Raw genomic sequence first — 27,189 nt, forward strand, 5'->3', positions numbered from 1 at the left:
ATACTACCTGTTAACAATGAGCATAAGTTAACATTTTACCACAAAGCTGAATTTCTTTTTTGGGCAGTGCACTTGTTTTTATTTGCAATTGTAAACTAGAATGCCACCCAAGAGTTTGAGAATTTATTTACTATCCAGGTCTACTGGTGCGGACAGAAAGACATACCAGTCACGAGCACGGGACAAGTAGTTGGACCCAAATACAGGACTCCGAGGGAGTGACATGATGTTTAGGGTGGTTTTATTCCAGGCAGAGGTCGTACTCCGGTCAGCGGTCTCAAAAAGCCAAAGGCACAAAAACACGTGGCAAAAAGCAAGGTCCCAAAACAGGCAAAAAAAAAAAAAACCAACAAAGCTTGATTACACTTGGCTAAGCTAGCACAGGAACGCTGCGCTGTGGCAACCAGGTAAATACATAAAATACAAGCAGCTCGTATCATCATGCAGTCTCAAATAACGAACTGGCAACTAACGATACTACACACAAGGCATAATTAGCGACAGCGAGCCCCAGGTGAGGACCTGCTGCCGGCAGGAAGTGGCCTGCCTGGCCACGCCCCTTACAAGACGAGACCAGTACGCGGCATGTCGAGTGAAATATTACTGACGTCAGTGTTTGTAAAGGAGCAAATAAATAAAACACTTTCAATATTCTGTTTTTGTATTTCTTTAATGACAGCCTTCGTGTACGTTTGGCCAATGTGGCTCGCAGGGGGTTGCGTTCGCATTGCTGATTAGGTCACGAGTAGCCACAACATCCACAAGTTTACAAAGTACTGCATCCAAAAACGCTAATTACCTTAGAGAGCCCACCTTGATTACAAATAACTCCTCCTAATAACCATATATAAACACTTACCAGGCATAATTCTCATCTCCCCCTGAAATGCGGGCATAAAAACTCATTCCAAACGGGCCAGACGGCTATTATTCTTCATAAAAGTGCTGTGTTGGGAACGTAAATGTTCCAATCTGACGATATGAAGAACAAGCCATGCAACTACAAAGGATGAAACATGCGCGATATTGCTCATATTTGGTCAAAGGGACCACGCTTGTGTCTTTGCTTTCAAGCCCTGGCTGCGGCTTTAAATTTGGATTCTCCAGCCAGGATTACGCTTTGTCGTTAATGGCTTCAAGACCATCCTACTGGTTTAAAAATACTTAAAATAATGGCGACATATTATGGAACAGTGAAGTCATACATCACGACATTAAACGTGGCTTTCCTCCGCTCCGGCCACCTCCGAGGGACTTCCTGGCTCTTTGTCATCTAAGTAAAACGTGAGAGGTCAGAGTTGCAGTTTTTTTTAAAACATGAGTAGTGTACACCGCGTGCAGGGGTCCCACCTTTGTCGCTCTTCGGCACCTCTCCATTGACGTCGGGGTTCTGGTCCGGCTCCTGGTTCGGCTCGCTAGTGAGACAAATGGTTGATTTTTTTTTACGTTAGATTTGTTTTGTTTTTTTCATGATTCAGGCAATTTGCACGCCTTCAGTATAACACAGCGTCGTGTCTCAAATTCTTACATTTTTGCATTGTTTCACTACGTTAATGTTTAAGATTAGCAAACAAATGTAAATATCAGACAAAGAATCAATAAGAGAATGAAAATAAAATAATAAATAATATATATAAATACAAACAAATAAATAATATGTATAATAATACAATAATAATAATTATAGGAATAAAAGAATCACAGGTGTCAAACTCAAGCCCCGGGGGCCAAATCTGGCCCACCACATGATTTTATGTGGCCCCCGACCCCAAATCTAGTGTCAATTTCCATGAGTATTGCAAAAATCTGTAGCAAAATTTCTAATTGTAATACATCATAAATGATAATGGTGAGATATTACACACCATTTTGTGTTACCAAACGTGAATAGTTGGAAAACCACATTACCCTTGATTTCCGATTCCAAAACTTTCATAAATTGATGATGTCAATATGATGAGATGACTAAATATTTTTGTCTCACAGTCATCACGGTCCTCTGAGGGAAACCGGAACAATGTGGCCCGCGAGAAAAATGGCTTTGACACCCCTGATTGAAGTAAAATGCAGTTTTTAAAAGGGGGATTTTATTAAATGGGGCGAAATGATTGAAAGATACCCGTCCCTATTGTGTGTATTAACTGCATCTATTTACTCTTTGGGGTTCATTTTCAACGACCGAAACGTAAATCCGATTCCCCCCAGATTGATTCCAAAGACCCAAATAGAACCTGTTTGACAAAATGAAAACACCCAAAAGATTTCAAAAAGCTTATATACAGGGCCAGGTAGCTTTGAATAGAAGCTTTTTTTTCCCCATTTTAATAAATAAAATCATGACTTAATACCTGCATGTTTACTTGGGTTAAAAATGCAGTCTAATTTTCATACCCGACTTCCTTGGCGACATCGTTTCCCGGCCCCACGTCGTCAGCGCTGGTCAACGTGTCGGCCTCAAAACGGAACAAATCCACACGTCACTCACGGCAGACATTTGAGGCTACTGTTGAAGGCTCAGGGAGACAAATTTTCACTTTTTCCATTTTGTCCTTCCACGCTATCGCAACGGATATACAGACAATGTGCGTCTGAATAGTAAAGTAACCAACCGCTTTAAAAAAAATATATGGCCTTGATTGTTAATAAATGACAGTTATGTCTCTAAATCTGTGATCGTTTTCAATTATGGTGGTGTAAAAAGCTACCGTCACAACTCAAGCATTGTTCAAATACTTCTGCACGAATACACAACGTATGAAGTCCACATACTTCCCGTGTATGAGAAAGACTTTCAGCACTGTCATTCCTCAGTACGCCGCACATCTCCTCCAGATTTGCAACTTTACACTGGAAAAAAAGCAAAAACAAAACAGACAAAATGTGATCGAATCTTGTGAATTGTATCACAATGAGAGGGAATCGCGTCACAGTATAATTGGAGTGTATTTTGTCCCATCGTGATTGCAGTGAATTGGATTGTAATTGAAGCTGGCCCCTCGTGAGGATAAGCGGCTAAGAAAATGGATGGATGTGTCGTAATGTCGGTGATTCCTATCAGAACCTAATTGTGATGAAATCAAATTCAATGGAGTGAATAAAATGTAATCATCCATCCATCCAATATCTAAACCGCTTATCCCCACAAGGATCAGGAGAGTGCTGGAGCCAATCCCGGTTATCTTCTGGCAGGTGGCAGGGTATACGTACAATTTAGAGCGTAGAATTAGTGTTGCGTGTTTTTTGGGATGTGGGAGGAAACCCGCGCAGGGACGGGGAGAACAGGCAAATTCCGCACAGGCAGGGACGGGATTCGAACACCGGTCTCCAGTTGAGACCATTGCTCGAACCAGTCGTTCACCGTGTCGCCATGAAATCAAATCATAATTTTACTGCACTGGGGCGGCACAGTGGCTTAGCTAGAAAGCGATGGCCTCACAGTTCTGGAGGTCTGAGGTTCGATCCCGGACTCCCGTGTGGAGTTTTCGTGTTCTCCTCGTGCCTGTGTGGGTTTTCTCCGGGCGCTCACACACTGTTTGTCTCAATGTACCCTGCAGTTGTCTGGCAACCAGCTCAGGGTGCCTGTTGACAGCTGGGATAGGCTCCAGCACTCCCTGCGACCCTCATGAGGATAAGCAGCTAAGATGGATGGATGGATGGATGGATGGATGGATGGCAGTTGGAGTGACTTGTGTCAATTCTATTTGATTGACTCAAATTGAGTCATATTCCATGTAATTATGGTGACCTGTACCGTACTTACCAGACTGTAATCGGAGTTGATTGTTTCACGGTATAATTTGAGTGCATCAAATAATATCACAGTTGAAGTTAATCACATTGAATCATATTTCGAGAGAACCGTATCGCCTCTGCATTAAGAGTGGCCCGTGTTGCAGAACAATTTCACGCGATAGAATCAAATCGGAGCAGGGGTGAATCTCTTTGGATGGTGGCAGTAGTGAATCAGACTGCATCGCAATTTGGAAGGAATTACATGAAAATTGGAGTGAATCATATAACGTGGATCAGCAATTGAAATGCTGACCGAATTTTTGGGGCAGCGGTAAAATGATGAAAAATTTGAAATCCTAAAATGAATCTAGGGGACACTTCGAAGATGTGCGCTGACCACGTTTCCTCTACCATAAAATTTTATAGATGCACACATATATATCCTATAATTAATTGAGGGGCCACTGCGAGTGTGTATTGCAGTTAACGACTCATATCAAATCAAAACTATCGTGACTTTTATTGTAATTACATTATCTTTCTCAAGCCATAATTGAAGTGAATCATGTCACATCATAACTGGATCTCACCGCTCTGTAATCTGATTGAATCACATTTTAAAGAGTCTCCATTCATAACTACAGTAAACCATATTGTAATTAAAATGACTTGTACTGAATGAAACTGCAGTAAATCGTATTGCAGCATAATTCCATGAGGTGTTGTGATTGATGTGAATAGTATTCCTCCCTAACTGGAATGAAATGAATCATATCACGATTACAGTGACTCGCACTGCATCCTATTTGGCGTGAATCGTATCATAATACAATTGGATTGAACCACAAAACAAAATATGTGAAAATAATTAGCTAGCAAAATAGCTAAAAGCTGCTGTGATGTTATTGCGGAACGCGTTACCCTATTTGTTCCATTTTTTCATTTTTAGAGTGGGGCGATGTTCACCTTCAATCTCGGCAGGTCGACGTTAGCCTGCGCAAGCTGGACGCGCAACTCGTGATTCTCTGAAGCCAGCTTCAGGTTTTCCTTCTGGAGGTCCCCGTCACTCTGCGAAGGAGCCTCGTTGTCTTTCTTCGGTACCTGAAGCAGACGCAACATCCAGATGCGACAATACTTGGGAATCAACACCGAACAACCAAGCAAACAAACAAACAAAAAAAAACCTCCTCACAAGCGTCTCTGCCTGAGACTTGTCGGACATGTGCTTTTCTAAGGATCGCAGTCTCTCCTCCAGGGATTGGCTCAGCTTCTCGGTGACCTCGCCATTCCCGGTTTGTTGTCCCTGATCTCTGCAAAGTTACCACAAAACTCAGATGCCTGCGTCGCTTTTCTCCGGGAGGGGGGGGGGCGGGGGGGGGGCACCCCGGTTTCCTCCCACGTCCCAAACACATCCCACACTAATTGGACACTCTAAATTGCCCCTCGGTGTGATTGTGAGTGTGGCTGATTGTCTCAATGTGTCCTGCGATTGGCTGGCAACCAGTTCAGGCTGTACCCCGCCTCCTGCCCGTTGACAGCTGGGATACGCTCTAGCACTCCCCACAACCCTTGCGAGGATAAGCGGCAAAGAAAATGGATGGATAAGTATTCACACCCTTTCCCACAAACCTCAGAATTGAGCTCAGGTGCTTCATGTTTCCACCGATCATCCTTGAGCGTACCTGTGGTGAATTTTTAGTTTAGTGGACATGATTTGGAAAGCTCCATAGTTATTTATACCGGATTGATGAAAACCTGCTCCAGAGTCCTCAGGACCTCGGACTGTGGATTAGTTTTACCTTCCAATAGGACAACAACCCAAAGCACACAGCCAAGACAACGAATGAGTGGCTTCAGGAATTTTCTGTCAAATTCGTTGAGCGACTAGCCAGAGCCTAGACTTAAATCTCTGGAGAGATCTGAAAACGGTAGCGCGTCGACTCTACCCGTCCAACCTGATGATTGCGAGAGAGGTGCTGCAAAGAGGAATTGGGTCAAACTTGTGAGGTCATATTTAAAAAGACTTGAGGCTGTAATTATTATCAAATGCGCATCAACAAAGTATTGAGCAAAGGCGGAGAACACTTGATCTACATGTGCTGTCTTTGGTCTTTATTTTTAATATATTTGAAAACGTTTTTGTTGTTTTGTGTTGAATTTTAATGAGGGAAAATGGAATTTTGCTGGGGCATCTGATCTGGATTCCTGGCGGACACCTCCCTGGTGAGGTGTTGTGGGCATGTCCCACCGGAAAGAGACTCCGGGGACAACTCAGGACACGCTGGAGAGACCATGTCTAATAGTTGGCCCGGGAACGCCTCGGGATCCCTCAGGAAAAGCTGTAAGAAGTGGCCGGGGAAAGGAAAGTCTGGGTATCCCTGCTGAAGCGACATCCCCCGTGACCCGACCCGGAGAAGCGGTGGAGAATGGATGAATGGATGGAACTTATTTCATTTTGAGATGAGGCTGTCACAAAACAAAATATGGGAAAAAAAAAGTGTAATGCTTCGAATACTTTCCCCATGCACAGTAGGCGTAAATGTGAATGCTTGTTTAACTATACGTCCTGGTAATTGACCAAAGTCAGCCGTCTCAAGCAAACCAGTAATTGTAATATAATAATACGTACTTTGCGGTGATCAACTGCGTGTCCTTCTCTACTTCCGGATCAGCCGTCAATCCCCTAGCCTTGGTCTTCTTCTGCGTTGTGTTCTTCTCTCGTTCCAGCCTGCGTCCACACAAGTCAACGTTGGCGGGTTGAATTAAAAGACTTATCGGGTCAAAACGTTGACATACTGACTTGGCATAGAGATCCTTTACAGAATTGAGCTGCCTCATCAGGAAGTAGTTTTGCTGTTCCTTGTCCTTCAGAACGCTTTTGACCTTGTCCAACCTGGACCGCCACTTCTTCGCCTCCTCCCATTGCACGACTTTCTCTTTGCTCTGTTCAATGAAAGCATTTCAATGAATCGAAGCGAATCCCGAGTCAGCTTGATGAGCCCCACAAAGTTGGAAGCAACGAAATGTGCAAACTGTCTTAGTAAGATTAAAAAAAAATAGTAAGGAATAACTAAAGATGGTCCTACACTTTTTTTTAATAAAAGTGAATTGTATCGCATCACAAGATGCCACGGTGGATCAGCTGGAGTTTGCATGTCCTCCCCCTGCCTGCATGGGTTTTCTCCAGGCACTACGGTTTCCTCCCACATCCCAAAAACACGCAACATTCATTAGAGACTCTAAATTGCCCATAGGTGTGATTGTGAGTGCGACCGTTATCTGTCTCGATGTGCCCTGCGATTGGCTGGCAACCAGTTCAGGCTGTACCCTGCCTCCTGCCCGATGACAGCTGAGATAGGCTCCAGCACTCCCCGCGACCCTCGACCAGGATAAGTGGCGAAGAAAATGGATGGATGGATCACATTATAAATAAAGTGAATCCAATTACATTGTAATTACAGAAAAGATCATTAGTATATTGTAATTGGAATTAATTGTGTTGTCAATGGAGTGACTTGTATCATAATGGGAATGCAGTAAATCATTAAATAATTGGAGTATTGTATTTTAATTGAAATTAATTTTGTTAATAGTGCCGGTATGGCATTGAATTGGGAAAAAATACCATAATTGCAAATGAATCATATCACATTATAATCGGAGTCAATTGTATTTTCCATGGAGTGGCTTGTAACGCACTGTGGAGTGAGTAATTCGTACAGTTGGAAAAAATCGTATTGGAGTCACAATTGGAAGGAATTGTACGTTAGCGTAATTGACCCCTCCGTGGATATTGCGCAATCCGCGTCACTGACCAATCAGAGGCCAGAGATCTGCATAATCCAAAGCCCGTTTTTGCTCCCGCCATTTTCTCAGACAACATTGCATGTTCCAGTATAGGTTTAGTTAGCGTTTTATCGCGTATTTGGGTTATTTAACAAAAAATATGGTTAAGAGGTGTAGTCACGGACTTTGTAATAGTGACGACAGGTATCCTGAAAGGCTAGTTGGTGGAGTTCGATTCGTACCCTTTCCAAAACCGAAGACCCAATACGAAAAATGTCTTCGATGGATCAAACTTTGTGGAAGACCACATCATCAACTAAATCCATCTAATATCAACCGGAACACATATGTTTGCACGAAGGTATGCCCTATATTTGATTTTCAATACACGTCTCGTATAAATGAATTCGAAGTTCTTCGCTAGCATAACATTGCTACGTGTGAACGATTGACACACTTATACTTTGTTGAGCGATATTTAGCGATGATCGGACCGCACAAACGTATGGATTTCTTGCTGGCTCGCGGCCGAAGCTTAACCAGACTGTGTTTGCACAAAGATATGCCCTAAATTTGATTTTTAATACACGTCTCGTATAAATGAATGAGACGTTCTCCGCTAGCATAACACCGCTACGTGTGAACGATTGACACACTTATTCTTTGTTGAGCGATATTTAGCGATGATCAGTCTGCACAAACGTATTGATTTCTTGCTGGCTCGCGGCCGAAGCTTAACCAGACTGTGTTTGCACGAAGATATGCCATAAATTTGATTTTTAATACACGTCTCGTATAAATGAATCCGAAGTTCTTCGCTAGCATAACATTGCTACGTGTGAACGATTGACACACTTATACTTTGTTGAGCGATATTTAGCGATGATCGGACCGCGCAAACGCATGGATTTCTTGCTGGCTCGCGGCCGAAGCTTAACCAGACTGTGTTTGCACGAAGATATGCCCTAAATTTGATTTTTAATACACGTCTCGTATAAATGAATGAGACGTTCTCCGCTAGCATAACATTGCTACGTGTGAATGATTGAATGAAATCAGAAGCATGACGTGTCTCTCAGTTCAGATTGTATTGTATTGTATTTGCCATTTTTACTGTTTGTCTTACGTCAGCGCACGTGGCGTGACGTCACTTCAGGAGCCGTGGTTAAATGCCCTGTACGGAGGGGTCAATTGGAGCGGAACACATTAAATCACATCATAACTGGACTGAATCATATTACACCAATACTATAATTCGAGTGAAATGCGTCGTATCAGAATTGGAGTGTCCTGTAGTTGTATTGACGGGTATTGCTTTGAGATTTAGAGTGAATCATATCGCAACCCAACTAGAGGAATCGGAATCGTAATTGGAGGGAGTCTTTTACATGTGTGAATGGTATCATAGGAACTTTGTATCTGTTAAATGTTTTCTATGGTGGTCAATGTATAGGGAATAGATACGTATCAAATCTGTGTTACAAGTACTGATGTTTGAGGGTCCCAAAAGGTTCCAGCCCCACCCGAGTATCCCGTTGTGTTTTTTCATACTCTTTAACAAACCTGAGCGGGGTCACTGCGGCTCTTGAATTGCTTCTCTAGCTCCTGGAACTCTTGTTCTTTCTCCTCCAATTGAGTCCGGAGCGCCTTCTGACTATTGAGGCTCCTCTGCAGCTTCTTGTTCAGGTTGTCCACCTGAGCCTTCAGTTTGTTCTCGCCCTTTCTCAACGAATCGTTTGCCGCCTCCAGTTGGTCGCTCAACTCCTGCACCTGAGCCTGCATGAGAGAAAAAAAAAAAAGTACAGTTCCATAGGTTTAAAAATCACAGAAGCATATTGCATTCACTTGGATAAAAGAAATATATTTATACTGTTTTTCTGATTTTTTTGGAGTGCTTTGATTTTTTTTAATTTTCGTTTTTCTGGATAATTTTTTTAATGACTATATTTTTTGACAATTTTTTTTCCCCCACTCGTAATTTTTTTTCTGCATTATCAGAACACATCGAGCTCACGCGAGAACATGCGAACTGTGAGTGAGCAGTCACTGTGATTTGACAGGAGTGTACGCACCGGCGTGCCATTGCACTCGCAAATCTGCACAGTCGAGCACGAAAAATGACGCGCGTAAAATTTGTTCCGAGTAGAAATACACCCATATAGAAAGACGTCACTTTTTTTGTGTACCCTTGACCGATGTTCACTCTCGGCTGCGCCACTGTGCAATTGCGTACTTGTCGCACACTCTCAGGGCACATGAAAACTGATCCAGCGCAGTGTACCACAGCCTGACATCTTTTTTTTTTTTTTTTAACACAAAAGCACACGGTCTTTAACAACGAGCTGCTGCTCAGCCTACTTCTACTTCCTAGTTTACCTGAAACCGCCCCCCTCCGCTCTTAAAGGGGTACACCCATAATTACAAACAGAATACACATCCGTAACTTTATATCTGCGAGCATGACTGACCACACCCGTACATTTTTCAAATGCGAGTGACTGGAGTGACTCTTTGCGGACTCTGTCGTGAGCAACAAAATCGGCTTATTTAGTTTGATCAAGTTTTATTTTGAAATGGGTTTAAGACACTGGGAGATAGTCCTCTCTATTCCTGTCACAGACTGTATTGTTATTAGTTTGTTGACTTTTCGCGGTCACCTGCAGACTTTGCATTTGTTCAGAAGACCTTTTCCAACACACTGAGAATACAATGATCCAGATGAATGAGAATATTAACTTGCACATTTTAAATATCAGCAATGACTCTTGGGTGACACTTGGAGCTCACCTTCAATTCTTTGGTGTGCTTATCGAGCAACTTCTGAATGTTGAGTTTCTCCTCTGTCTGTGCAGTGTTAGCAATGACTTGTTGTTCTGCAGCAGATGTCACTTGGGTCCGCATTCCTATGAGAACTTTGCTGAGAGCCTGAAGAAAGAAACATCATGAGGGACAAACTCAAAGCTTGGCGCCTGTGCTGGCCCGCTACATTTTTTTTTTCTTTTGTACTCCACTAAAGCAAATTAACCGTCTCCTTCATGTTCCTTGCTAAACTGATCTATCTTGGCACGTGATCAGTACCAAAATTGCGATCTTTCTTCACTTTTTACATATACCTCAAGCAAACATTTCACTAAGTCCGTCCTCAACATAAATTGATAGTAGTCACTGGTTTCCATAACTTCAGATTTCAAATTCATATGCTATTTAAAATATTTATCACAAAAGAATGCAGGGACTATTGCGCAAATCTAATCATGAGTCGATCATATACAGATCTTGCAAAAAATTGAAACCACTGCAAAATTGTAAGTTTATGCCAATCAATGCCCTGCCAAGAAATCTTTATTGCGATGCCAAGAAAATTATGTTCTGTGAAAGTCTATAATTGTGACAAAAATAACACACCAATCGGCATTGGGCTCAAAGTCCATCATTGATTTTGAAGTCTGCTTACCATCATTTCTGGACTATAAGCCGCACCTGATTATAAGCCTCACCCAGTACATTTTTAAGGAAAAAAACCTTTTGTACATACATAAGCCGCACCTGTCTATAAGCCGCATGTGCCCACAATAAACATGAGATATTTACAAAGACAGTACACAGAAAGAGTTTTCAAAGTTTTAATAATATACGCAAGCTTTTCTTTCCAAACAGTGCCTGTGACGTGGCAGTAACAGAACAGCAATACGGTAGTAACACAGCACTAACAGGACTGGGTAAAAAAAGCATACCGGTAAAAGTCACTGAGACGCGGTAGTAACGGAGCAGCAACGAGGTTCAGGCCACCTGCTTTTATTACCTCTGAAAGATTTTTTCATCCTTTTACATTGCTCTTCCGGCTGCCGTTTCCAGCATCTCACCATTGATTTATGACAAGTTTCCGCGCAGCAGCTCTTGTTTCCTTCTTTATCGGCCAACTCGATTGCTTTTAACTAGAAAGCTGCGTCACGTGCATTTCTTCTTGCACAAAGCGCAAAGTTACATTAAACTTGCGTCTTCCTCGACATAAATCTTCCACCTGTCTCACTCTTAGCTTTTCTGCTCGAGCGCCCCTCGCGGCTATTAGAAAAAAATGCATAAACGAGCCCCATCGATGCACAAGCCGCAGGGTTGAAAGCGTGTGACAAAAGTCGCGGCTTATAGTCCAGAAATTACGGTATTTTGTTTATTTAACCTTGCAGTTCTTCAGTTAATTACGTATTTACCGCCATATCCTCTTCTTGGGAAACCATACTATGACCCACAATAAAAATGAGTATGACACTCATGTAAACTAATCGTAGGTCATCTAAAAAAAAAAAATCATCACTACCTTGATCTGTTTCTCTTTCTGTATGAGCTGCAACTTAAGGCGTTCTACCATGTTCTTCATGGTGTTGCTGTGTGACACAAGGTTGGCATCCCTTTGTCTCTCAAGCTCATTCTGAAGGGAGTCCATCTCCTTCTTTAGATCTGTTATTTGGCTCCTCTGGTCTTTGGTCTCAAAGCTCGCATCTTCCAACTCCGCCGCATGAGCTCTTTTCAACCTGTGCCAAGGATACCATTTTAGATCAGAGGACAGAAGTTTGCGAGAAGAGCCGTTAAAAAGAAAAACACCTGGAGATCTCATCAGCGTGTTTCTTGGCCTGCGCTTCGATGGCCGCCTTGTACCGCTCTAACTCGGCGGCGGCCATCTTTAGCTTCCTGTTGACAGATGCGAGCGACACGTCCTGTTCAGCCACCACCTGCTCCAACTCGGCAACGCGGTCCATGTGTTTGGTTGTCGACGCGTCAATGCTGGGGTTCTTCATGGCTTCCTGCGGGGGAAGGACGAAATTGAGGAACAGTGACAACTTTTTAGTATTCTTTGGGAGTTGTTTTGGTGGGGGAGAGTAAATGTGTTTTCAAAACATATATTGGTATACTGCAAAATGTTTAGGTACTTTTATTCTATTTCTTTCTAATGCAAAGGTAACATATTTGTACAACTAAACACAGAAGATTGTGTACCCTCCTTCCAGGCCAGGGGTGCCTAGACTTTTTAACCCCAAGATCTACTTTTCAAGCAGCCAGCTTCTTGCGAGCTACCGACGACGCTGTGCCAAGGTGGAATTTTAAAATCACATACCATCTCATCCTGCACTTACTACTTTGGCTTCAGACCAGACCTTTCCTACTCGGAAAAGAGAAAATGTCGTCCACTTTTACCACTTTTTCTTTGATTATTCACACACTTCGACAGTAATTGCATCTTAAAACAACAGCATTTCTTTTTTAACTTTTTCCATTAATATTTAAAGTAGACATAAGCACCATGTCTAGCTCGTCTTTGCTCTATGTTGCCCAGACTGTGTTGCTAACTAAAGCAGCGGTGGTGGACACTCTCATTATAAAACACATTGATAAGCTGCCTAAGTACTATAACATTCGTAATTATGAGTGTACCTCTTTAAGAGCGGATTGCAAGGTAAACTAGGAAAAAGAGAGTGTGGCAGAGCAGCGGTCGTTGCTAGAGAAAGTTCTGTGTGCTGCCTAAAAGAAACCAGTGGCTTCTTTTAAATTTTTACAGTACGTATGTGAATTATGCCATTGTATGCAACAACCAGTCATCCCTCACACATTGAATCACATTGCAAAATGTCACAAACTGAATAGCTGTATGTTATACTTTCAATTTGCATTGGATTTTTTTTTTTTTTTGTGCGCAACGCTGAATATCCCTCAATGGTGCACAATTGGGCACGCGCGCAGTTTAGAGGGAACATTGGCTGATGTCTTTTTTTTTGTTTGTTTTGGCACGCCGTCCCGCGATCGACCAAGACTCCCTCGCGATCCTCGCGATCTTCGACGCATTGAGCACCCCTCTTCTAGGCTAACTGTACAAACGCTGTTGTGCTGGACCTCCAGTTTTGTCTGTTGTACCGCTGCCTTGCAACACAGCGTTGCGCAAATAACACAAAACACACTATACCACACAATACACTTCACGTTGTGGGCGTAGTTGCATGGCTAATTGCACGCTATACTGATAGAACTGGGTAAAGTTATTTATGAACAAGGAAGTGGAATTCCACCGAGTGGCCACTGCATGGAACAAGGGCACTTGTTTTTCTACATAGTGTGGTATACCATAATAATTAAATAAAAATGAGAATTTGTACCGCTGCCTGCCGTCTGAGGCGATCCAGAGCCATGTTGTTGATGGAGTCCAACCTCTGATACAACGTCTTCATCTCCTCTGCGTGTGTCTTGATCAACTTTTCTTGATCCTGACGACATGACAAAGTTAGAACACTGTTTCATAGTACCGTAATTTTCTCATATATAATTTCATATATAATATCGTGTCACGGCTTGGGCCAGTCAAAATGGGCCAGAAAATTTAGGACCTATTAAAGACGACACAGATCAAATTTGAATCCCCTCCATGTCAGCGCTCGGTGATGGTTCGAAACTTGGTAAAAGAACTAGTGCTTTGAAGTAGCGGGTAGGCAACGGAAAAGAGAGACAACAACAACAGAGATTATACCGTTTATGTGACTCATACCTTTCCAACTTGAGTCAGCTGGTCCAGGTACTTTTTGATCACTTCTTCTTTATTACTGAGGCGGACTTGGAGTTCTTTGACACTCTTGTGGGCCAGCTTCAAGGCAGCCTGGCAATCTGCCTCCTGGATGGACTTCTCCTTTAGTTTCTGATTTGGAAGGAATGACAGACCTCTTTACCTCGATATGGAGGATGATTTTTATGGGTTATCATGGACAAATTATTTTGAATGGCTTATACACAAATATTTCAGTCTGGGTGTGGGAGTACCTGTCCACCCATAATGTGTATACTGAAACAAGTAGATCTTGTTTTGGCCGCCTATTTCTGAAAATGGGTTGTCAGGGTGTCCCAGTTCTGCAAAATTACATCTTCGTAACACCATTTTTTCGCCCACGACTTGAACGCCGCACTGCGTGAAGCTCCATCACTTTCAAGTCATACCCAGAACTAACTAACCTAGTTGCAACAATTAACTCCATCCACAGTCGTCATACTTAGTTAAGACAACCAGAAGACAGGACATCTCACAGATGCGTTGTTTGGAATCTCACAGGACACAACCAGTTCCAATATTACTGGCTGAACGACATGCACCGCTGCAATCTGATTGGCTGCTGTATGCCCAAAGACCTCGCCTCGCTGCTTCCAGACAGCAAAGGAAGTACGTGACTTTAGTGTGATAGAGTTACGAGGAATCCCAATAACCATAACCCAATCTAATCCTAACCCATTCTTACACCAACTCTCACCCTCACCAGAACAAATTCATTTATTTTGTAAAAATGTTTTACATCTTTGGATTGTTTTCTCGTTACATCTGTGTAGCCTGCCCTCCCTGCGATGCAGGAGCCAATCATCTCGCAGTGCCTTGAAAACCAGTGGGATTCCTAATCACATGGATGTGTTACTCGGACATATGGGAAGAATTTTAAAATGTAGGGTGGGGGGGACACACAACATGTTTCCTGATAAAAACAAAAGGGATAGCTGGATGGGAAAGTCGTACTTCCTCCAAACATCTGCAGGTCTCCTTCATCTCTCGAAGTCTCTGCTCCTGACTGTCCACCTTCCTCTTGGTCCTCCTGTTCTCCTTTTCGGCTTTCGTCTTCTCCTGGAGGGCCTTGGCGTGCTCCTCTTGGATGCTCACCACCATATCAGTAGCAAAAACCTTCAGGTTGTGCTAAGAACGAACAACCCGTGGTCAAAATTTAACGAGTCCATCAAACAGTTGAAAATGTTTGTTTGATAGCTGTGGCAATTTGATTTTTTTTTCAGAATAGTTTCTGAAAATTCAAACCATGTCTCTGCTGATGCGCGTTCTTAGTAACATGACATCACATACTAAGAAAAAGTAACTGGATTGGCTGGGTGTTCGGTTCTGACCTGAAGTAACCCTGCCTGGTGGCACAGACGGTGAATTTTAGACAGCAAATTGTACCCGGTTGAATTTCAGATAGCAAATTGTAGCTCGTTGAATTGTTAATATTGAAAAGTTACAGTTAAATACAACTATTGAAAATGTCATCACTTTACATTTCAAATTCAAATCCTGTTTTCTGTGGCTTTTCAAATTCAATTCCTGGTGGCATATATTTACTTCCATAATGCGCACTGTTAACAGAAAGGAGGTCATTTACAAAAGACTGAGGGTTAATGATGATGAGCTTAATGATTTGGGCACTGTATTTTAGCTTTACCTTTACAACACATCTACAATCTAACAACAACTTTTCAAAAAAATCTAGTAATGACTGGAAACCTCGCAACGGGAGAAAATGTTTTTCATTTTACCAGAAAGCAGTGACTTATGCACATTAGAAACCTGTTCCAATCCTAGTGGAGGTGCCAAAAGAGAAACTGTGAAGGTGATTCTCTTCCAGCAAGACAATAATACATATACATAATACATAATAGCAGAACTAAAGTGGAATGGTAAGAATTTTCATTAGAATAATCCAGTCAAACTCCAGAATTTAACCCATTCATGGGCAGTGTCCCATTTTTGGGACATCATGATCATTATATCCTTCAGTATATCAAAATATTTAAGTGTTTTAATCTGAAGCCATAATTTGGTATCTAAGAAAACCCAAGTACCCTCTCGCGGGCAGCGTCCCATTTTTGGGATGAGATTATAAATTAGTAAAGTTATCATATAACTTAACCATATACAAAAAAGAAGTGTTATTTCCTTGATTGTGGCCTGTTAGGAGACTTTTATCTCAATAAGGCAAAAGATTGCCACCCTGCCCATGAATGGGTTACTCCAATTGAGCCCTCTTTACAGCGAGACTTGACAATTTCTGTTCTCAGACAATTTTCCATCATACCTGGCTGAGTTTGAGCTCTTTCGCAACGATGAAGACTGAAACCAGTGTCTGGATGTGTAAAGTTGGTAGAAACGTACATCAAAAGATTTACAGCTGTAATTGCAGCGGAGGGTGGCTCGATAAAGTATTGACGCAGGCCGCTGAATACAAACCCAGGGCACATTTTTCAGATTATCATGGCTGTTGAAAAATGTATAATATTTCCGTTCCACTTTACCTACTTTGTCTTGGTCGAGCACAAAATCTCAATTAAAAAACAAAAAACTTTGTGCTACTTACGTTGGCCAGCCTTTGCAGAGTGGGGATAGCTGTGGTGTCTTTGGCCTTCAAAGCCAGGAGGACGTCTTTGAGTGCAGCCTCCAGGTCTCCTTTCTCTCTGGATAGTTGTTCCACTTTGAGGCGACACACACAGAGTAGACCACATGGTTGCAATAATAATAATAATTTTTTTTTTTATTATATTTTTATTATATTATTTTCTTTAATAAGAACAAATTAAGAACAACTTTCAATCTTGTCAAATTTACCAATGCTAATTATTTCCTGATTTACAATAACTCAACCAAATATTTAATCATTCAGATTTTTTAAATGAATATATTTAATTAACCAACTGCATGTACGTGTAAAATTTGGCATTTCAAAAATATATTCAAAACAAATCATTCACCTGATTACTTATTTAGATAAATGAATACAAAATGAATACAAAATAATACATTTCAATTTAACTAATTTTAGGAAAGAAATTGATCAACCAAATCCATACAATGTAACAAATGTAAAGTCATGCTTTTTTTTTTAATTCCTGATTTTAAAAAAATGTCCTCATGTTTTTGGGATTGTAGGGTGAGAGCTGCAGCTGGCTACTAGTGTGGACAGAATGGGTGGCAACAACAGGAAAAAGAAATGCCAGTATTTTTAGGGGAATAGCCCTTCGGCAAACATTTTGATGAAATAAACCAATTCATTTTTGGAAAGGTGAACTAAGTTTGAAATTCTTAATCATGAACTATGTCCTGAACCAGTTTTTTTTTTTTTTGGGTAATGATGAACTGATGTTTGGAAGTAGTCTGTGTAGAAAATGAACTTTCCCAAAACTGACTGTAAGAATGTACTGTAGTTATGAATGTTAAAATGTTCCAGTGGATATTAGAAAAACAGAAGGCAATAATAACAAAGGCTCGGTAAAGGGGGTCAAAGTAACCAAAATGGAGGATAGCAGTTGAACTTACATTTAAGCTGGAACTGATAGTTATTGACTTCTACCACCCTCTTCGGCATTGTCACTGCTTCTTCCGTGCGTTCATTCTGGCAACGCAAGATCGTGTTTCATTTTATATTACTGTATGTATAAATTTGAGATGGATTTTTGTTCAAAAGTGCCAACCTTGGCTTGGATTTCTTCGTTCGTGTTCGCGTTGCTGTTTTGAATAGGAGCCTGTAGACCTTTTACACGATGTGGGACACTGTCCTCCTCCAAGATGGATGGTGGAAGCCCTGAAGAAACAGAAGTGTGGGTCAAGACTCAACACAAAAATATACAAAGCACATAAACTTTGGTACCTTCAGAATAATTCTTTGAAAAAACGTCTGAATAATTCTTGGGAAAAAATAACAAAATGGAGATAATACATAATGTTTTGAAATATGTATTATATATACTGTAGGTAAAAGGGTTTTCCAGAATTTTGAGGTCTACTTTCAGGGTGCGTATTATACACGGGTGTGCATTACACATGACAAATTACAGTAAGGATTTTAATTTAGAACTTGTGACAAATTGATCTTTTTGCTCCCAAACAGCGTAATTCTTAGGTGTGTGAACAATAAAATCAATAAAATGAAATAAAGTCACATTGAGTACACTTTTTAGAAAAGGCAACCATCTATTTGAAGGAGTTGTTTATTTTGAAGGAATTGTTTATTTTTAAGTAGATGACAGACCACGCATATCTTAGTAAATAGGGTATAGTCACCGGTCCGCTTGGCCAAGTGCCTGACTTGTTTCTTCATCTCCAATCGTTCCTCTTCAAGACGCTCAATCTGAACAGGAAGTTTTATTATAAATAGCAGGAAAAAAAAAACAGTGCCATAAACTGTGGATTGTGTTTACCTCTTTTGTGAGGATTTGATTTTCAGATTTGTACTGCCATTGTTTCAGACCCTTGGCTCGCCTGAACTCGCTCAGGTCCACTTCCTGTCTGGGTTCGTAGCCTTTGAAAAGACACAAACAAGGGAGTGAGACGAGGTGTACAGTTGTTGTCGTAGTAATGTGATCTAAAAATATATATATATACTGTAATAATAACATCACCGAGCCTTTCCCGGAATTCTTCATTTTCCTCGGCAAGCTGGTTGTTTGTCATGTATGCTTGGTTGATCTCTTTGGTCACAGCCTCTAACTCCAACTCTCTCCTTCGCATTTGAAGTTTACACTCTTTGATCTCCCTGACGGCTTCTTCGAGGCCGTAAGTGCCCTGGAACACAGAGAAAGAGCCTCTCCCTTGAGACACCACCAAGAACTTTTGTCTTCAGCTTTTCACAGAAGTCAGTAAGTAATTTAACGTATAGTAACGCCAATGGAATCACACGAAAGACTTTATTTAGGGTGCTGTTGTTGACTTACGCACTCATACTCTTTGAGGCGCTTGGAGACCTCAATGACCTCTCGGTCTTTTTCCTCAGCGTGATCTTCGGCTCGTTTTAAAGCCTCCTCCGCTTCCGCTGCTCGCATCTCGGCAGCTTCCCACTTGGATGTGAGCTCCTCCATTGTTCGTTCCTGGACCAGAGCTTGAGTGTCCAGAAAGGCGCCTATGGGAGTAACAACAACTAATTTATTAATCAACAACTGATGGATTATTTTTTTTCCTATTCATCATTTAGAGACTTGAACTTAAAATTTCAGTCCTCAATAGTTACTGGTCTCTTGATTCCCAGATTCCTTCATTTAAGCAGACTGATTAACTTTGGAATTTTCTGAACCAAACCATAAATTAAATCAGAATCATTTTTTCACGCATTTTCTACACTGTCACTTTGAAATAATGTCCCATTTTTCAATAAAAGGGATGGAAAATGCTTCATTGATTTAAAAAAATATTGGATCGATTAATCAATTATTCAAATCATTGGGTGCTGCCTTTGTGCTTTTAAGTATTGTTATTTTGTAATAAACTAAAAATTACAACAAAAAAATGGGCACTGAAAACTGCACAAATATTGGAATTGTGCCACCTATGAGCATAAAAAAAACACGGCAATTGCAAAATTTAGAAGCAGAAAATATTAGGAAAAAAAATTTGAATTGTTTTAAATGGGATTAGAGCCATTGGAAGTTAGCCACTTGCCAAAACAAATCACAGTAATTGTATCACTTGGGTACAATGAACATCAGAAGTGTCTCACATGGGTAGGGGAACATTGGAAGTGGGCCTTTTTGATCTCAAAAAGCATTAGAATTGTGTCACTCATAGCTTAAAAACTAATTGTGACGCCTGGAGCCAAAGACATCAACTTGTGTCAATAAGGAGAAAAAAGCCTCAGAATTGTGCCACTCCTCCACACATTGTGTTATTTAAAGGCTTGTTAGAAAATTTAAACGCTATACAAACCACACAGATTGAGCGGTTTTTAAAACAGAACCACTTTTTTTTTTTTTTAAGAATCGCATCTATCTTTGTTGTGTTTCAGAACCTGGGTCCACTCACTTCCGCTCTTGTTTTTGGGCACCTTCAAGCTTTCCATGAGCAGCGTCTGCTTCTTCATTTCGCCTGTGTACTCCTCCACTTGCCCTCTGAGGATCTTGATCTGATCATCTCGCTCCTCCACGGCCTGCGGGGCATTCGTCCGCCGACAATTGTCTTTCATTAGCCACAGTGACACGTACAGGAGGGGACACCCAACTAAAAGCAATGTCGAGTGAACCTGCTGCAGGGAAACAATATTGTTTCTGTCCATGTCCAACTGGGCCATCCGCAACTTCTGCTGGAGTTCACGGATCATCTGCTGATACACGGAAATTTCCTCGTCCTTTTCAGAGAGCACTTTCTGCGAATGAACGTTGAGTCATTAAAACTCCAAAACCTCAATGAAGGCGAACCCATCCACTTAGAAGTGACGACAAACACCCAACCAGTCAAGGAACTAAACATTTTTTCATCATCATTTGAAATCTTCTTGCTTTTGACACGGGGGCGGAATTATTGCAATTACACATTTAGGCAAGCAGGGATCATAAATGACATGATCTCCAGATTCTGGAAAATAGGTAAAAATGATCCTACAATAGCGGCTTTAAATATAAAGTTCATGCATGGCTTCTTGTGAGTTATGTGTGGATTGACTCATGATAGACATGCCGACCAAATTTCATGTTTTAAGTTGAGACTGGATTTGGGAGCTGAACCCCTGGAAATTGAGAAAATTATCATAAAACAGTCACTTCCAAACAAAATTGCAGCATTCCTGTGTCTTTTCAGGCATGGCTTACCAAGACTTTTTTGCTCATGGCAGTCATGCCTACTTTCACATCGATAAAGCTAACAAGCTTCAGGGGTAAATGGTTATCCGCCGACCTTCCATTGGTCCACTTGGGCGTCCACCGCAGAAAGAATGGGGTCATCCTCTTCCATCATGTCCTTTATCTTCTCTGTCAGCTCTCTAACCTGTCCATGAAAGACATCAGCAACGTGAAAAACATCTTTATGTTTTTACTTGAGGAGGGCGTTTAACCTGCAGCTCGGCGCGATCCCTCTCTTTCCTCAGCTGGTCCGTCAAGTTGTCGCACTGATGGACGGCCATCTTGATCTGGTTGTACTCATCGCTCATCTGTTCCATTTCGTTGGCCGACTGCTTCACACATTTCTGCATGTGGAGGTTGTCTTCCTTCAGCCGCGAGATCTCGTCCTCTGCTTGCTAAAAAACAAAATAAAAGTCTGGTAACTAATGTATCGATGGCAGTACAGAGGAGGTGAGTGGGGTACCTGAAGGTCATCCAGACACTGGGAAAGCTGGCGGTTGGCTGAGATAAGTTTCCTCTGAATCTCGGTGTTCTCCTCTTTGGACACATCTGACTCCTTAAGCTCCAACTGTCCATGGTAAAAGTCCACATCTTGCTGGAGCTGCGTGTTCTGAGCAAGAATAGGCACGTTCACAAATAGATGACATTATAGTATGCAACAATGACTCCACAAGACAAATTAAAGCTCATCCAAAATGTTATCAAACGTCCCATATTTGGGCTATTTAGACCTCCATATAGTAACTCTCGATCATGGAGCCAGTATCATCATCATCTTTTCCTTTCGGCTTGTCCTGTTAGGGGTCGCCACAGTGTGTCATATTTTTTCATATAAGCCAATTTCGTACAACTTCCTCTCTAACACCCACTGTCCTCATGTCGTCCCTCACAACATCCATCAACCTTTTCTTTGGTCTTTGTACTCTATCATAGGCTTTCACTAGATCCACAAAGACACAATCTAGTTCGTTCTGACCTTCTCTGTACTTTTCCACTCGCATCCTCAAGGCAAATAATGCATCTGTGGTACTCTTTCTAGGCATGAAACCATACTGTTGCTCGCAGATACTAACTTCTGACCTGAGTCTACTCTCCACTACTCCATAACTTCATTGCGTGGCTCATCAACTTTATTCCTCTATAGTTGCCACACCTCTAAGCGCTGCCTCTGGAGCAGAAAGGGAAGGAGGAGATTTTCGCGATACATAAATAATTTTGAGAAATTCAAATGACCTGAATTTGGGCCTGCCGGTAGAAAAACGTCTGGAAAGTGGGAATGTGTGGTGATTTGCAAATCATGTTCAACATACATTTATTTATATTCACTACAAAGAGCAGATATTTAATGTTCTAGCTGTACTACTATGGCTACTGTATGTAGTCTCACGAATAAAAATCCCAATATAGTGATTAGAAGGAGGCAACTCAGTGAATAATTCCCAACTTAGACTTCCTGTCAGTAGGTCTAACAGATATGCCAACTAAATCATATTCAATTTTTTGTGTTTGCGTATATTTTCAGCACCACCAGCTGGATCATGTGGTTGTGTGATTGTTCTCTTGCTCAGCCATGCAGTACCTCTCTTTTCAACATCTTTAGGTCGTCCTCAGCAGCCTCCGCTCGTATAAGCAGCTAAAGGAAAGACACAAAGCGAAAATGGCATATCAGTTCAAATGAACATTTCATGATCGAGTCAAAGAAATGAATTATCTTTCCATTGTTTCATATGAGTAAAAACTAATTGGAACAAGTCAAAGGTGAAACAGCATCCTGGAGAAAATTGCTTTTGTCCTTAAAGCTCTGGAAAAATTAAGAGACCAAAAACACTAAAATGGAGTTACTCGGTTAAGTCAAATTCAAAAAGAGGTCAACACAAATTTTCTGCCTCGAAGCAATAAAAAAAAAAATGTTTTGCCCAGACTTATATTCACGCAGCCAGAACCCATATTTCACAAGAAAATTTCTTGCAGATGGAAATAGTGTTGGGACAATGATAAACCAAAAACAGTCTGTAAGTTATTTGTAAGACATTAAGACATTACTAAGTTAGATGTGTAATTACATATAAGTGAGTTGAATGGTAGTTTTTTTTAACATATAAAAGTAATTGCGAGCGGGTTCATGCTCATTGCAATTGCTAACCTTTTACCATTTTGGATGTTGAGGGGAAAAAAGTGTTTTTAGTAATAGCTGGTGATCATCCGGTGATTATTATTCAATTAGGTGACTATTATCCAATCATTCAATCTATAAATAATGGGTGAATCTCTTCTAAAACGATTTCCTAGTGACAGCCGTCAAGAATACACTTTCTTTTTTGCTGTAAATTTTTGGATTTTCTGCAAATAAACACTTTGGCAATTTTAGTAGTTTTACTGAAATTATATATTTATGTCTCATTCAAACGATAGCTATAAATAGCAAATTGGGAGTGTTTAAGCTCTTATAATGTATCTAACTAGATGTTGATACCTTCTCTGTGTTGTTCTTCTCTTTTTTCATTTCCTTCTTCAGCTGGTTGACCATCTCCTCCTTGCGCACCAGCTGGCCCTTCAGCTCCCGGATCTCGTTCCTCAAAAACCGGTTCTCCGGGCCCGTGCCGGCAAACTAACGCGTGGCGACATAGGAGTGATATAAAATACATGTACTAGCTATGAACATCTTCGTTAGACTCACGGTTAGCTCTTCTTCCAGTCTGGACACTTTGACAAGCAGCGTGTTTTCTGCACAGTACAGATATTCATAAGAAAAAAAGCAAGCATGCTATTACATTTATTAAAAAAAAAAAAAAAAAGAACACTTGCGATTGATAGCAAACCATTTTTCTCGTGTTCATCAACTAACTGTTCAGCCAAAGTCGCTTCTTGATTCTTCATCTGAGGAGATAGCAAGACGACAACAAAGCCGCAATTATTCAGCATTTGAAACAAACGTAATTTGCGCCTAAAGAAATACAATTAAAAAAATCTACCTAATGATTCAATTAAAATAGACAGCACGTGAAAGTGTATAAATTTCACACAAATATTTTTTTAAAAGATTCTACAAGAATAATGTGTTCAAATATTTTTAAAGTGTGAGCGAGGGTTATTAATTTATTATTATTTTGTATTCACGTGGTCTCTATATGGTGGATTTTCACATATTCTACCACACATCTTAAATGCTTATTTTGCCTCTTTTTGATTGGACGGCAAGGCCAGAAAAATACTGTCAAAAAGGAGAATCCGGAATTCCAATGAAGTGTGAATGATCCGTACAAGTGACACATAAGACCAGATAAGGTAGAAACTAGAACCTTGAGTAAGGCCTGAAACACTCGCAGTATGTGGATGACGTCCTCCCGAGCTCGGTGCTCCACCTCCCACGCTTCTGTCTGCAACACACACACACAAAACATAAGGAAAACTTGGGGAGTTATAATTACTACTAATAATATTTTACTTAACACGCAAATGACTTTTAAAGCCAGCAACCATGTCAAAAAAATATGTAGAAGATAACGTGCTAGTAATGACCGAGGCAACCCGCATAGCCAACTGTCAGCAAGTTCCCATTTAGAGTCTCCACACAGGTGGGCCGGGTTTGAACCCGAGACCTCAGAACTGTGAGGCAGAAGGTCTAACCCAGGGGTGTCAAACTAATTTTTGTCACAGGCCACATTTTACTTACGGTTCCCCTCGGAGGGCCGTTACGACTGTGAAACCATAAAAATCTTTAACCGCCTTATCAAATTTGCATATGAAATTTATGAACTCGTTTTGGAATCAGAAATCAAGGGCAATGTGTTTTTCAACTGGTAACACAAAAATGGTTGTGACAGCTCAACGTTATCATTTATGATAGAACAATTTGAAATTTTGGTACAGATTTGAAAAAAATCATGAAAGTTGATATATATGATTTGCCTTCGCGGGCCACATAAAATCATGCGGCGGACCGGATCTGATCCCAGGGCCTTGAGTTTTACACAGGTGGTCTAACCGGTCAACTGCTGTGCCGCCCAAGTACGAGTCATCCTATATCCCTATGTTAATAAAATAAAAATGTTAAAGTTCAGTGCAGCACACATCTTTAAATAATATTAAAATAATAGTAAAGAGATCCAGTTTTGCAAATTCACGCAACACCAACACGAGTCTGTGCCCGGTTTACCGACGTGAGAAGGTCAATGACGCTGTCCAGTTCATCCTTGTAACCTTCGTGGAGGGTTGCCGGGTCAAGCTTCTTCACGTCGTCCCACTCGACGACAGTAGGCATCCTGAGCCCTCCAATGGCCAAAACCACAACTAAAAGGGAACAAACTCCCAATAATGCTGATTGTAACTTTAAGAACAAACACTAAGAAAACAAAAAAAACATTACCAGCGCTTGAATTCTTCTGGCTTTGTCTTTATGACATCATGGAGGCGATGTTAGCTGGTGAAAATGGATGTCCTTGAAATGATAAGAAAATGTTTGAGCTAGGTAGCAAGCTAATACTAATAATAATATTTTGTTCATTTTTACATTTGTTTTTTTGTTTGTTTACATTTGTCATCGAATTCTTAAAGAATTACAAGCATTTGTATCTGTACAATAACTCACTTGTCCCTCCTTGGCCCGTCACTTTATAGTGGTGGAGGTGTTTGCGTGTTCCGATGATCCTAGGAATCGATTGTCTGAGGATAGCCTCCCTCTGCATTGGGGTGGGGGTACAGGTCCCGACAGGCGTTTATGTCTGTGCACCAAACAAGAAGATACCAGTCAGACCTGGCAGGCTCAAATGTATTTTGAGGGTCGTCCGGGTACCTCTGCCAGAATCCTCTGTTTGAAGGAGTTTCAACTTCCACCTCTGGCGGAACTTGACCCACGTTCTGGGGGTGGCGGTGACATTGAGTCTGAGTGGAACATGTTCCCTGCCTCGATTGCCGATGCGGCCGGTCAGAGCTGTAACCGTAAGGTAGTCGGTGCCTGTCATGGCAGCAATTCACGCACCCATTGGTTACCAGCGGTGAGGATGCCGTCAAGCTGAAGACAGAGTCCTATCGGGACTTTTTGGTATGTGGGAGTCGTGAGGCACCTGATGGGTACCGGCTGGCCAGGTGGAATGCAGCTTTGGTGGTTGCTGAGGCAAAAACCTGTGAAAAAAACTGAGTTTGCCCAAACAGTCAACTTGTGTTTTGTGGACTAGGAGAAAACATTCGATCATGTCCTTCAGGGAGTCCTGCGAGGGCTGCTTTGTCAGTATGGGGTACCGAACTCCCTGATACGAGTTGTTTGTTTTCCTGTATGAATGCTGTCAACGCTTGATCCAAATTGTCGGCAGTATGTTGCCTGGTTTCCGGTACAGCCGAGGCGTAGAGGGCGTCAAATTTGGCGGCATCAGTATTGCATCTGTGCTTTTTGCAGATGATCTGGTTCTGTTGGCTACATCATGTTGTAATCTCCAATCTTTACTGGAGCAGTTCGCAGCTACGCGTGAAGCGGCTGGAATGAGAATCAGGACCTCTAAAACTGAGACCATTGTCCTCAGCCGGAAAAGGAGTGAGCGTGCTCTCCAGGTCGTGAATGAGATCCTCTCCCGAGGACGTCAAATAACTTGGGGTCTTGTTCGCGAGTGAGGGAAGAATGTAACCAGAGATCAACTGGTGGATCGGTGTAGCATCTGCAGTAGTGCAGAATTTGTATTGGTCTGATGTGGTTAAGAACGAGCTAAGCCAGAAGGCAAAACTCTCCATTTAGTGGTCGATCTACGGTTCTATGGTCACGAGCTATGGGTCATGACCGAAAGAGCAAGATCCCAGATACAATAAGCCAAAATACGTTTTCTTCTCAGGGTGTCTGGGCTCTCCCTCAGAAAGAGGGTGAGAAGCTCAGTCATCCGGGAGGAGCTCAGAGTAGAGCCGCTACTCCTCCACATTGAGGGGAGCCAAATGAGGTGACTTGGGCATCTCATTAGGATCCCCCATGGACACCTACCTGGTGAGGTGTTCTGGGGATGTCCTCCTGGGAAGAGACCCCGGGGGCAACCCAGGACACAGTGGCGAGACTATGTTGGCTTGCTTGAGAACTCCTCAGGACCCTTCAGAAGGGCTAGAGGAAGTGGCTGTGGAGAGGGAAGACTGGGGTTTTCTACTAAAGTTACTGCTCCCACAAACCGAGCTTCGATGAACGGAAAAAAAAGATGGATGGATGGACAGATAACTCACTTGTAATGAATCAACATCAGAACCTTTGGCAGGGCTTTATTAGTGTCATCGTGTAAACGCTGGTGGTCCTCATCAACGATCTTGCAGGGATTGGTC

General features: G+C 41.6%; 1 protein-coding gene across 2 annotated transcripts; it reads right to left on the reverse strand.

Moving 5' to 3' along the window:
* Positions 1-650: 650 nt before the first annotated feature.
* On the reverse strand, positions 651-26,220 carry LOC133501759 (centrosomal protein of 290 kDa-like). Of its 2 annotated transcripts, XM_061821692.1 has the most exons (36): positions 25,694-26,220; positions 25,490-25,622; positions 25,268-25,339; positions 25,058-25,191; positions 24,201-24,278; positions 23,721-23,778; positions 23,579-23,625; positions 23,375-23,509; positions 22,481-22,534; positions 21,365-21,511; positions 21,114-21,296; positions 20,957-21,046; positions 20,307-20,429; positions 20,090-20,213; positions 19,009-19,193; positions 18,697-18,859; positions 18,496-18,596; positions 18,359-18,425; positions 17,770-17,879; positions 17,615-17,690; positions 16,659-16,771; positions 15,056-15,229; positions 14,048-14,194; positions 13,662-13,769; positions 12,118-12,317; positions 11,834-12,047; positions 10,306-10,443; positions 9,082-9,294; positions 6,533-6,675; positions 6,362-6,460; positions 4,925-5,042; positions 4,699-4,833; positions 2,770-2,847; positions 2,392-2,453; positions 1,351-1,415; positions 651-1,273 (listed from the first exon to the last, which is right to left on the reverse strand). In XM_061821692.1, exons 4-36 carry the CDS (start codon positions 25,160-25,162, stop codon positions 1,215-1,217), a joined length of 3,912 nt encoding a protein of 1,303 aa, XP_061677676.1. In that variant the 5' UTR covers positions 25,163-25,191; positions 25,268-25,339; positions 25,490-25,622; positions 25,694-26,220; the 3' UTR covers positions 651-1,214. The 2 variants fall into 2 exon arrangements, with proteins under 2 accessions (XP_061677676.1, XP_061677675.1); XM_061821691.1 differs by lacking the exons at positions 25,268-25,339; positions 25,490-25,622; positions 25,694-26,220 and having other exon boundaries at positions 652-1,273; positions 25,058-25,250.
* Between the last annotated feature and the right edge of the window lie 969 nt (positions 26,221-27,189).

This window comes from Syngnathoides biaculeatus, chromosome 6 (genome assembly GCF_019802595.1).
Source record: "Syngnathoides biaculeatus isolate LvHL_M chromosome 6, ASM1980259v1, whole genome shotgun sequence".
Lineage (NCBI taxonomy): Eukaryota > Metazoa > Chordata > Actinopteri > Syngnathiformes > Syngnathidae > Syngnathoides > Syngnathoides biaculeatus.

Excerpts from the sequence above, each read along its gene's own strand:
- LOC133501759 (XM_061821692.1), bottom strand. The coding sequence starts at position 25,162 with ATGCCTACTGTCGTCGAGTGGGACGACGTGAAGAAGCTTGACCCGGCA. Across the intron at positions 21,512-22,480 it reads TAAAGATGTTGAAAAGAGAG|AACACGCAGCTCCAGCAAGA; the intron begins GTACTGCATGGC and ends ATTCTTGCTCAG. Across the intron at positions 6,676-9,081 it reads GCCGCAGTGACCCCGCTCAG|AGCAAAGAGAAAGTCGTGCA; the intron begins GTTTGTTAAAGA and ends TTCATTGAACAG.